General features: G+C 34.9%; 1 protein-coding gene across 1 annotated transcript; it reads right to left on the bottom strand.

Moving 5' to 3' along the window:
• Nucleotides 1-575: 575 nt before the first annotated feature.
• Nucleotides 576-12,360, bottom strand: LOC105032902 (phenylacetaldehyde reductase). The gene is made up of 6 exons (XM_010907492.4): nucleotides 12,178-12,360; nucleotides 9,781-9,950; nucleotides 7,858-8,049; nucleotides 5,452-5,614; nucleotides 3,503-3,689; nucleotides 576-1,001 (listed from the first exon to the last, which is right to left on the bottom strand). Exons 1-6 carry the CDS (start codon nucleotides 12,293-12,295, stop codon nucleotides 857-859), a joined length of 975 nt encoding a protein of 324 aa, XP_010905794.1. The 5' UTR covers nucleotides 12,296-12,360; the 3' UTR covers nucleotides 576-856.
• Between the last annotated feature and the right edge of the window lie 189 nt (nucleotides 12,361-12,549).

The following is a 12,549-nucleotide window of genomic DNA, read 5'->3' as shown; positions in this document are numbered from 1 at the left end:
TAAAAAAATACTAAATAACAAAATTGCTGAGTGATGAACAAATGCTGACATTCCATCCTAGGAGTGGACTCCGCTTGACACTCGACTTTTATACATTGCACTAATCTTCAGTTGCCATAAAAGATTGGTAATCTAAAATAAAAAAAGATAATATATCTTGAAAAAACCTAGGTTATTCGGAGGGTGTACAATTGGAATAAGATTAGTGGTAGCATCTCCATTGATTATTGAACAACTAAAATTTATAAGATTCTGTTAGAAAAACAAAAGACTTCCTGCACAAATACTTCATGTTTATATAATATATATTTATATTTTTTGGTACAATATATTTTTCTTATAGGAAGGACAAAACAAAATAAAAATTAATGGTCAACATGCAAAGAATTGACATAAAACATAAATGAAAACAAGAGACCCATGTGGATAGGACAGAACATAATGAAACCCAAGAATGAAACCATAAACATCCGAAAAAACTGGTAATAACCATGATACCTTAATGAGACAGCATCGACATAGAAACCTTCCAATCGCAGAGAGAAAGAATCGCATGTTCATTCAGTCATAGGAAATGTAGGAAAGTCAAGAGGAATTCATTGCATACTATATTTTAGCCTGTCAATGGTCAAAGAAACACCACTACCAGACAGAAACAAAATGAAACATGGAAGACTTACAAAAATATCTCCTAGAAGATGTCTCCATGACAAATATAGAAAAGGTTGCACAATTGCATAAAACAAAGTTGAAAGTTCTCTTGGTTCAGTGGAGCTGAAGTGTCTCGCTGTCTCTGTAATACCATTAAGCATTATCCCAACAAATTGGGTGAGCTTTAATTTGCAACTGCCAATTTTTAAAAACTAACAAATCCCTTCTCCCTTAAGCTTTCGACGGTCTCCATGATGCTTGTCTCTACAGGAATATAGTCGATCCCTAAGCTTTTTGTCTTTTCCTTTGAGACCTGATATATTGGCACAAAGGGCTCATCATCCGCACACCTGCCAGCATATGGAGCTTGACATTTAGAGAACAAGTTTTGAAACAGAGAGCTTCATCTAAGTAGATATGTAAATTTAGATTGAAGGATAACTCATTAAAACTCTAGTAATTGGAACGACTGAATAAAAAGCAGCATTAAACCTCTTCAGAGTGGAAAAGGTAGAGAAACAAGTTGACAGAGGCGTCAAAGTAGAGGTGGATACAAAAATATATATCTGTGCTCTGGAGAAGTGTTTCAGCATTTATTTGATACTTCAAAGATATGAATAATAGATGATTAAGGAACAGTAATCAAGCATGATGCTTGTGCTTTATATCACAGTGTCAAAACTGAAAAATGTTTCGAAACACATTCATTAGTTAATCAATAACTTATAGCTGATAGATGGCATACATTTAATTATAGACACATGGCTGTAATCTTCATCAATAAGGTATACAGATTTTTCCATCAATGGAGAGATAACATTAATGCTACAGATTAAGCAGAGGCTAGCAGTAGCAAACTTGAGCTAAAGAATAGGATGTTCAATTAAAATTTGGATTCGATCCATGCAAGAAATATTGCCAATCAATGGTTATCCATATTTGTAGAAAAATTTTAAACTGACATTATAAACAGCTACAACACAAAACTGGAGAAGGTCCAAGATACTTAGGGCATTGACATGGTCGAATGTAAAAGAAGAGAGAGCATCAGATCTAGTTTCCACTGTATGGTTGGAGCTACTTGTTACATTTTCATTTTCTGTGCCAAAGCTTCTTATGACTTGGGAGATGTAGATGGCTAAAGATTAAATGAGGAAAATAAGGAGGACAAGTTTGAACCTAAGAGAATCATAGACAGAGATCACGAGGTCCAACAAGCTCATGAGACGAGACGAGTACAGAGCCATGTCCAATGAAGCATCATGCATGAAGTAGTATCTATAACTATGGTGCTCGAGACAAATACAGTAGTGCCATGAAGGTGGTAGAGAGAGAAGATACACACCAAGAGAGAGAGAGAAATCACCAATAGATGGCAGCATGATGTCCTAAAAACCCTGTTGCTAATAAACAGACACCACATAAAGTGGAAAACAACAATTAAGCATGGTGTCTGCAGTTGTGCTTGGCTGCATTTAAGTATCACGTATTAGTAGATAGTATGTCAAATTGTTTCAGCTTTTCCTCACATTTTGGACTAGTTTCAGCTTAAATTTACCAAAGCTAGAAAATTAATACCTTTGAGTTAAAGTAAAGGGAAAAAGAAAGAAACAAAAAAAGGGTACATATAAAAAAAAAATTAAGAAAAAGAATGAAAGATCTAAAACATAGGGGAGCATGAATTACAGTTTTCTTCTTGGAATCATGCTTGAATATTTTGACAAGGTGATATAGATAAAAAATAAATATGCTCATACATAACCATTTATTATTGTAGACAAGAACAAAAGCTATTAAGTTATAGTATGAAATAATGTTGGCCCCCACAAAACTTGGGTTAGATTTTTTTGATGAAATCTGTGGTTCCAGTCAAAATATGCTTTGAATAAAGCTCAATTATGTCAATACTTCCTTGACTCTGCTTAGGTATGATAGACCAAGTAGAACAACCAGGATAAACTAGTAATTCTCAGCAGGAATTCAAACCATTATACAAAGTTGTAATGTGATTTGACATCTCTTCAGTTTGAGCTGAATCTTTAATTGAATACTTGGTCAATAATTGAATGTATCTCTACAGCTGTTGACTCACACAATCATGACAAAAAGCAAATTTGGTAGTTGAATGACCACCATATGGTGGATGTGTCAGATTTCCATGAACTTATGTGAGCCTGCTACAAAATTAAGCAGTAAAATAGAAAACAAAATTTATATATCCAGTAGTTGGTGCCAACCCATAGCAGATTACAATCAGAAGTTATGTCTATGAGCTTAAAACTTAATAAAACATTTACTTAGTGCATCAAATGTCATGATACTTGAGGAACATATTAGAAATGTTTTTGTTAAACAAACGATGTCAGCAAAAATGTAAAGACTACTCCATTATTCACCAGATAGGTTCCTCGCTGCGACACATCACATGCTAATCCCATCTTTGATAGCGTATTGTTATATGCAGCGACAAGTTGCAACCTCATATGGATGGGGTTGCAGCTTGGCTAAGCGTGAGAAAGGAATGAATTGCTAGATTCTGGATGAAGATAGGAAATGATCCAAAAACATTAGCTATGATATGCAGTTATAATCCACGAACAGCAATACATGTTCTAACACTCGGCTGTACAAAACTTTCTTTTACAATATAGACCTACTGAACAGACAAAAACATAAAAACGCAAGACAGAAATATTGAGAAAGAATATAGGACAAAATGCAGAGAGACTGCATAGTTGTAATGAGGAAAAAAAAATAACACAATTAGCAATTAACAAGAAAGTTATTTTCATCAAAAACAATATGCCTTAGCAATTAAATAAATCCAATGCAATTGAAGACAGTAACTTACATCTCTGGCAGTTTAAGAGCAGGATATTGGTCATGCAAAATCTTCACAAGCTCTGCATAGTGAGCAACTCTTTCAACTAAACAATATCTTCCACTTGCTGAGGGAACCTCAAATGCTAGAATATGTGCCTTGGCAACATCCTTGACATTAACCCACCCAAAACTTGCATTTGGATATGTGGAAGATCCTATAAATTATTCAAGAGAAAATTGTTAGATTTTAATTCTCTTCCTTCATCAACAAAAAAACTTTATAGAAAAGAATAATCTAGATTCAATAGAGCATGCTTATAACACTAACGAAGTACATCAAAGAGTTCAACGAGAAGCATGGTTCAAAATTCTATATGAATGAAAATTGTCTCTGGAGATGTTTCATAATTAGGCCTACAGCAATGAAACTAGACATCATAACAATTATCAACTTATTTTAGCCCATTTTGGATAAAACCACTAGATCGTCACCTTGGCATTCACTTTCTTCATTTTTTTAATTAATTTTATGATGCGTGTTTTGAGAAATGTTCTATTGGTCTTATATTATATACCTTTCTTTTGGTAAACTTGATGTCTATCACAACTTTTTCTATTTGCACTTTACAGTTTTAGTTTAATTATTAGTTTATCTCAACATCTCTCAGAAAGTATGGCTCTAAATCGAGTGGAACAGATGAAAAGGATTCATGTCGCCAAAGCCAACTACTTTGGGATTAAGGCTTAGGTGAGTAGAGTTTAGTTTAGCTTTAGTAATTAGTGTTCCAGTTAATAATATGAATAGCTTTTCACAGTTTTCCAATCCAAATTATAAAAAGCTATATCAAAGATCAGATATGAAACAAATTTTATATGTAGGGTTCGAACTTGCAACTGGAAAGATTAAAAATCGAAGTTACAAAAACATAATGTCAGAGCACATGGATACAGTGTAGCTAGCCCTATTAATAAACTCCAATGGGCAAAGCTTAAATATAAGAGCCAACTTACTTTCACTTCAATGATTTTCATTAAATTATTAACCAATCTTTTATCAAATAACATAAACAACTTGCCATATCGGTTTCATACATGTTTGACATTATGATATTGTATCTAAACAGTTGTCAGTTAATCATTTGCTGCATGCTCCTCCAATCGACTTATTGTTATTTTTATGCTTTTTCTTTTTCTTGGCATCTTTTTTCCCTTTTTTGGAAGGAGCTCATATACTGTTGCAGAGTGTTGAGCTAACACCGGAAGAGGTTTTTTTTCCTCTCTCTCTCTCTCTCTCTCTCACACACACACACACACGATTGCTGTTGCTGTTGTTGTGAGCAGCTTGCTCTATTGGATGTTTTTTCAGTTATTAGCATTGAAGGAAAATCTAGACCATTATGTCAAGAGAGCATAATGCCCTAATAGAAGCTTATTTTAACTCCTTAAAGGAATTTAACTGACACAAAAAATTCAAATGTGTTGAATGCTTATTTTATTAGGATCTCAGGTCAATGTTCCACTTTCAATCTAAACTCATACATGATCAATGGCACATGGTTCAAGAGCCCTCTCATAAGCTAGTTTACACAGGGCATTGATACTGACTTTTCTTTAATCAATTAATATTTCTTTGCAAAACAAAATTTTGGGAGATATTTTGGACAAAAATTCTGATAGTTCCCTGGTAACAAAGTTGCATTTTTTTTCCTCCTTTACAAAATATACCACAGTTCCATTGATCACAGAGTGCATAAAGAGTAAGGCCTCAAATCCCATGACTTCAAGCATGCAAGCACCTCTAGACTTGCCATAGTCATTCTAAATAGCAATACGTACTGCCAAAATCTTTCCTCATGCTTTCAAGCTCAGGTTTCTTTTTGTTTAAAAAAAAAACACACTCTACTATAGGTAGATAAACCAAAAGAGAAGTACTGGTTACATTCAGCTAATATGACATGTAAGATGAATTTTACATACCATTTATCAAGTTCAGGATTGCAGCAGCACTCGTATTTAGTGTAGGTTGCAGAAGAGGACCTATGACCATTGCTGGGTTTATTGTTACCATGTCAATAGAATTATCCTTTGAAAACTTCCAAGCAGCCTCCTCTGCCAAAGTCTTCGAGAGTACATACCACATCTAATAGAGACTGATGGTTAGAAAAAAATATTCTCGAAACAGAAACCATTAACCTTGTTTAGTACAATACAACTCAAGAAGTAGACTAATTTACCACTTGCAATACTCTTGAATAGCACCTAAAACCTCTAAGTTATTATAACATTTAAAGAGGAGCATAACCATAAACTTTATTTAAGCTACCACATATAAACACTAAACATAATTATTCTTTAGTCTTATAAAATATCACACTGCATTACCAGTATTACCAGAAAGCTCTAGCTAGAACATAAAATTATGAACTGTATGATTTTAACAGAGTATAGCCTCACTAATAATCAAGTCGCAGCATATTACAATGAAAATAAAGAATAATCCAAGCAATAAAAAATGTAAAGGGAAAAAATACAAATTACAATCTTTATCCTACTTATTTGGTCTGGTAGATCATGTTGAAAGAATTCAATATATATCATGATGCTTTGCATTGCGTGAATTTCATTTCACTTGCAGGATATAGAAGGTACCTTAATCAACAAGCCTTATCCAATATAAACAGGTTTGGCTTTATGAATTAAAGCATGAGTAATAAATGTACAAATATGTTTCATGACAGGAAACTGAATTTTATATGGACCATCAACGAATTGGTGTAATATTTCTGCTATTCACACTTATAGCAATAAATGTAGAAAAAACCCTGCCAATAAACTTAGAAGGCCACTTAATTGATAGTAAAGGCTGTGTTATCGGTTATGCAGTTTATGCTCAAGCTCGTGCAACAGGCGAGCAATCCACAGCCCAAAACCAAGACAAACTGAGAAGGAATTTAGGTTCATCATAGGAAATTGTATTCATCTATAGGGCCAGAAGTACAAAGACAAGAGTCCAAATTGAAAAATTATCAACATATAAGCATATAAGTACTCTCACATAAAACTTTTTGATATCTAAATGTATATTTGCAGAAAGATCAGATCCTTATGTTTTGAACATGTGCCTCAAGCATACAACTACATTTGTGGGACAATGGGATAAACAATTAGCAACTATGATCATCATCTAAGCAACAGAAGATAAGAATAATCATTCACCTTCACAACAATCTTCACAATGTATATTTTCACAGCATTTGATCATCAATTCATGATACATACGGTTGTCAAAGACAGGAATAATAGTTGACAGGGATATGATATTTTCATTCTAACAAAGATACTCAACAATAAAACATTAACATTTGGGAGTTTACTTTTTTCTACAATTGCATATATATATATATATATATATATATATATATATATATATATATATATATAACTTAAATGATTATATAAGATTGAAGTTGATGAAACATGGATATAGGAGTCAGGGTATTTTGATTCAGTAAAAGTGAAATATAGTACAAAAATCAAAAAAATCTCAATACCCCTAAGTTTAAGTTGTTTTTAGTAAATCATTTTACTCAATAAACTATATGTTAATTGCATGTCACATGCTAATAGTAATAAACTACTGATGTCTAAACTGTATAATGCTTATAAAGTACATTTTCCAGGGTGAAAAATTTTAAAAAAAATCTCTAATATTCATGAAGTATTATTTATATTTTGGCATTTCCAAACATAATACCAGGTACTAGAATGCGAACTAGACATATTCATAAATGTATATACTTCTCTTACATTAGTTAATTGAAATACATGCACACACATGCTACTTAAATGTGGGACCAGAAACATGGGCTTGCATCGGTTATTTTTGTTGATAGATCAACCCATATGTTAGAAGGTGGGCTACACAGTGGCAGTAGCCTTCCCCCAGCCAGGGCCAATGGATTGAGTATATAGTCCAAAACCAAGCTACTCTTTCTAGCAAGCCCACATATCCACCCCTTCATACAGCAGCCATGGATGATTGGCCCCACATCCATGCATCCCATGTTTTTTAAAACTTCATATTCATGCCACCAACAAATCATACATAAGGAGACTCAAAAACATGATTGGCCCCAAAGAGCATAGCACTAATAAGATTTTGTTGTGCCTCTGATGCATGTCCTACAAAAATTAAAAGTTTCTGGATGAGATATTGCAAAAAAGGATAAGGACAAAAAATAATTAAAGCAGCTCTATACTTCTTTCTTGCATATATTCTTAGGGAATTCATGTTGCAGCCATGTTTGATCATACAACCTTCATGATGTCTCTATCCAAATATGATTCAAAAGGAGAAAGATACACCTTAGTATCAGTTCATACCTTTGCCTGCTTACAAAACTCTGCACTAGAAAACCATGTCTCATCAACTACCACATCAGGTGTTCGTGGTCTTCCATTATATGCAACAGCAGCCATGGATGATGTCACGACCACCCTTTTAATACAAGGAGTTTTAACGCAGGAGCTGAAAACATTGAGTGTTCCCTTCACTGCTGGGTCGATTAACTCAGCCTAAATGTATGATTGAAAGACAATGCTGTTAAAAAAGTTATAGCTTGCCATCATTTGGGACAGTGAAAATAAAGAATATCACCAAGGCACATTGGAGAGAAAGAAAAGAAGGCAAGAAGTGTATCTACAGTAATCTTATCCAGTTCCATATGTATTACTGCATTATAACACAACATAGGAAAGATGGCAGTTGTTGTTGCAGTAAGCATGAGATGTTCAATAAGTCAGACAAATTTTTCAGCATATGAGTAAAAAGTTAATCAATGCTGAATATCATTATCCTACATGGATAAAGTTGGCTAGATATGAAAACAGCATCAAGTGAGTAAAGAGGCCAGATTTTAAACCAGCTTCAAGTGAAGAATGCGGAATTGCATAGATATAGGTCAGTGAACATAATGAATCCATACGGCCAGCCTCTTTTACATGAAAATTTTGTGCATACATTTGGATCTAGGTTGCTAACATGCAAAAAATCTCAAGCTGAAATTCATAATCAAAAGATAAAAAATGAAAAAAAAATCTGTAACACAACCCCTAAACTTAGGACGAGTTTCTATACAAATAAATGCAAGCAAACGGGGAGTGTGACTTTTTCCCTTTTCTTTTTTAAGTTGTTTAAGCTTTAGATCTTTAATATTTTCATATTAGTGGTATGATTATATCTATAAGTCATAGTAGGGTTGAGGAAAATTTAGTAATTAGAATTGTACTAGATAGTTTAGATGTCTTTACATATAGGGTTCCATAGTTCCATGGTTCTCCAAATTTTGAATATTCATCCTTAAATTATCAAGGAATTATTTTTCTTCATTCTTTACTTCTATCTTTTGTTTATCTTTAGGAAAGCAGTATTCAGGGCCTCTTCCCCTCACATCTTCAAACCTATCCTCTCCAATCCTCTAGTGCCACCTCGGTCATGATTGGTGCCACCTTAACCTGCTCAGATGTTGTCTTATCACCATTTGATGCCAACTAGATCTCCCTCTGAATCATTGCTACAACAACCTATTGGTCCCATCTGTAGAACTCCAAAGTTTCCACTTCAACCCCTTTGCCATGACCTCCTCAACTCCCCTCTGAAATTGGTGCCTCAACTCACTTTTGACCCCACCTCCATCCCTTCAGTCGTGCTACCTCAATCAGCTCTTATTCCCAGCACCTCAACCTCTATAGTGCAACAACTTCAATCAAAGAACATAAGAATAGCGTAGAGGATCATCATATCTATACAACTGTTGGTGATCTTTTGCTCTCATTGCCTCAACTAAGAAGAGGAGAGAGGTCAGCGGATTGAGTTTCAGGGTAAATGGCTTGGTCCAGTCTGAGTCAAATTAAGTTGTTGATTTGGTGGTTCAAACAGTTGAGCAACTCAGTTAATAGGTTCAAATGGGTTTCAGCTAGATACAGGTTTTAACTCAACCCGGCCCACCATAGCTAGTAGGTGGCCGATCAAACATGCAAACCCCACGAATCTAGCCAAGCCTCAAACACTGGTATTAACTAGATTGCTTTCTCAATATTCACTTAGTACAAAGAATGCATTCACTCCAATAGTAGCGTGACACCAGCAAAGATTGCACAAAAAAAATGACAAAATTATGATGATACTACTTTTGTTCTGCAACACTAATAAGTTAGGAGCAAATTTAAATAGTAGATTATAGAAACAATGTAAACCTATGGAAAAAAATAATAACAATGTTATTCTATAACAGAGATAACATGAACCTGTGGATCCGTGACATTGTGATAAAAAGGAGATGCAGTATGAAAAACACCCTCACACCCCTCAACCACTGAATCAAAAGAGTGCTCTTCCAACAAGTTTGCTTTAAACAAGTGCAGTCTCTCATTGGCTCCTTCCAAAGCACGCAAATGCTCGATTTTCTTCGGATCAGCTAATAAACATGACATAAAAAGTATAAGATGAAAGACCAAAATTAATTTTTAGCAAAATTTCAGGTCTATATATGTCCTATGATAAGTGGTGGTGACAGAATTTTGCAAAAGGATTAGATGATGATCAGAATATTGCCTTTTTTCTCCATGATCCATTAAAACAAGAATAATAGAAAGAGATTATTCAGACAAAAGTGACTGAACAAGAAGAAGTAAATAAAGAATAAAAGAACTTAGGATTTCATGTTCGATGTGTAAGACAGATACAGGCATATTTATAGGAATGACTGAAAGAAACATCACATCGCAAAGTGTTATCATTTAGGGAGCATTTACTATGGGGTGATTTACCCAGGATCAAGGGTGATGTGGATGAAGGTGATGAGATCACCATGTTTGGTTGCACCATGGTGATCCTACATGACGGTGATTTCAAACCATCCCCACTCCTCAAATCACTGTCCAATGTGATAATAGAAAACCTGCTCTTGGACGAAAATCCAACATCACTCCATTATGATGATCTTATATTAAAATAAGTTAACCAAAATACCCTCACGATTGAGAAACTTCCGGAGGAAACCATTTTTTTGGTCACGATATTTTTTTTTCGTGTGCGGCTACTTGGGACATCATCTCCATGGAAGAGAAGAAAATTTTCTTCTCTCGTCATGCTGATCAAAAAGAGAAAAAATCTATTTGATTTTGTTCTAAAATTTTCTTTATCCTAATCCTTGATCCCAACTCCCAAACAAGTTATTAGGGGTATTTTTGGTATTATATGGTTGGTGATCTTAAATTTTCATAGCATACCAAATAAGTAGCTTGTACATATCCGGAGATCTTCAATTACTGCACTATGGCAAACCAAATATCATAATCTTAGATCACTAGAGATTAGATCACCCCAGGATTTGGATCACCAGTGATTTTAGATCACCGTGGTGATCCAAGTTGGATCACCAAATGCCCCCTTAAGCGAAAAGCAGGAGCGCTTCTTTAAACTTACTATAATTTTAACAATATCAACGTCATCCTCAATCTACCTCAACTGAAATAGAGGATCTCGTTTGCAAGAAGCCCAATATCATTCAAATGCTATAAGTAGGCTTCAGACTTGTACTGCAGATGGTTCATAATAAATCACTCATTTTTAATTTGATCATGAAACACGTTTGAATAGAGAGAATTTACTATCTTCTCAAATTTTTCAAAATTTTGTCCATGCAAAAATGATTAGGATTATTTTTTCTTTTTTCTTGGCAAATAGGATACTAGTTCCCATATATATATATATATATATATATATATATATATATATATTGGACAATTTCAATTCAATGTGACAAGAAGGGAGATTTTATTGATGAAATAACTGACGAGAACCTCTAACCCAATTTATGGAGGATAGTGAAAGGTGAAAGTAGAAAAGAAAAATCGAAATAAAATTGCATCATCGTTTTACATAGAATGCCTTAGAGAAGTGAGAACTTGTAGAATAAAGTGATGACCAAGGGGATTGCTACAGGTGTCACATTCTACATGTTTGGGACTCTATTGCTAAAAAAGTTGTAACCAATTTAAATTGAAAGGCACCAAAGCTCCTCATAAACCCTCTATTCCCGTTTCATGCTCTGATAGGACCTACCGCAAATTGCACAAGACCCAGCCAACCCATCCTTAAAACCCTAACTTCCCACTCTATTTCTACCTCTGTATTATATATAATATGTCGAGAACAAGGCAAGACAACATCAACAAAAATCCAAAGTCAAAAATACAATCAATAAATGCTAGCAGAAAGTGTTCGATGATGATTAATGGAAAAAAATATTTAAAAAAATTAAAAAAAATCATGCTACTCAAATTCGAGAAAACTTGAAAAAAAAATAAATAAATAAAATAAAAAAAAACAATTACAACCCCGTTAATCTAAGTCTTAAACGCAAGGTAAAAGATCCATCCAACAATATCATCGCTTAAGGGCTACAAAAGAATCGCAAGGAGGCTTGAAGGTCATTATTCCACAAATACGAGCAGGCAGGGACATGAATCCCCCAGCGATGATGCCATAATAACCATAAAGAGTAAACGAGAAACACTAATAGGAGCATTCCATCACTCCTTGTGTGCAATTGTTTCCCTAAAGAGGAAAGAGGATAAGAGGGATATCAATTGCTATAAAATCATGACTATTAGTCCTCGAAATTACAGAAAGAGACGGACCAAGATCCCGGACGGAGGCGCGCACGGTATATCCACGCTGGAGGAGAAGCTTAACAAGCCAGGAAGCAATGTAGCCGGACGCACCGGTCACGCACACCACCTTCCCACTTCCACTCATCCTTCTCCGCTCGCTCGCCCTCGCTCCCACTCTTCGGTATTTGGATGGATGGAGAAGGCCAGAGGGGGGTGTATAAATAGAGAAAGAAGCCAGAAGCAGAACACCAGAGGACGGCACCAGATGCCCTCTCGCTATCGCTCTCCACTGGACGTCAACCGTTGGATCGCTCCCTGCACGAAAAGCTAAAGTATTCCCATCTCTTTTTTTTCCATCATCTGCACAGATTTGGAAGCGCTTATTGCGCAATCGTCCGC

The sequence above is a fragment of the Elaeis guineensis genome, chromosome 5, assembly GCF_000442705.2.
Source record: "Elaeis guineensis isolate ETL-2024a chromosome 5, EG11, whole genome shotgun sequence".
Classification (NCBI taxonomy): Eukaryota; Viridiplantae; Streptophyta; class Magnoliopsida; order Arecales; family Arecaceae; genus Elaeis; species Elaeis guineensis.
The sequence above is the reverse complement of the archived record's forward strand: the minus strand, read 5'-3'. Positions and strand labels throughout refer to the sequence as shown.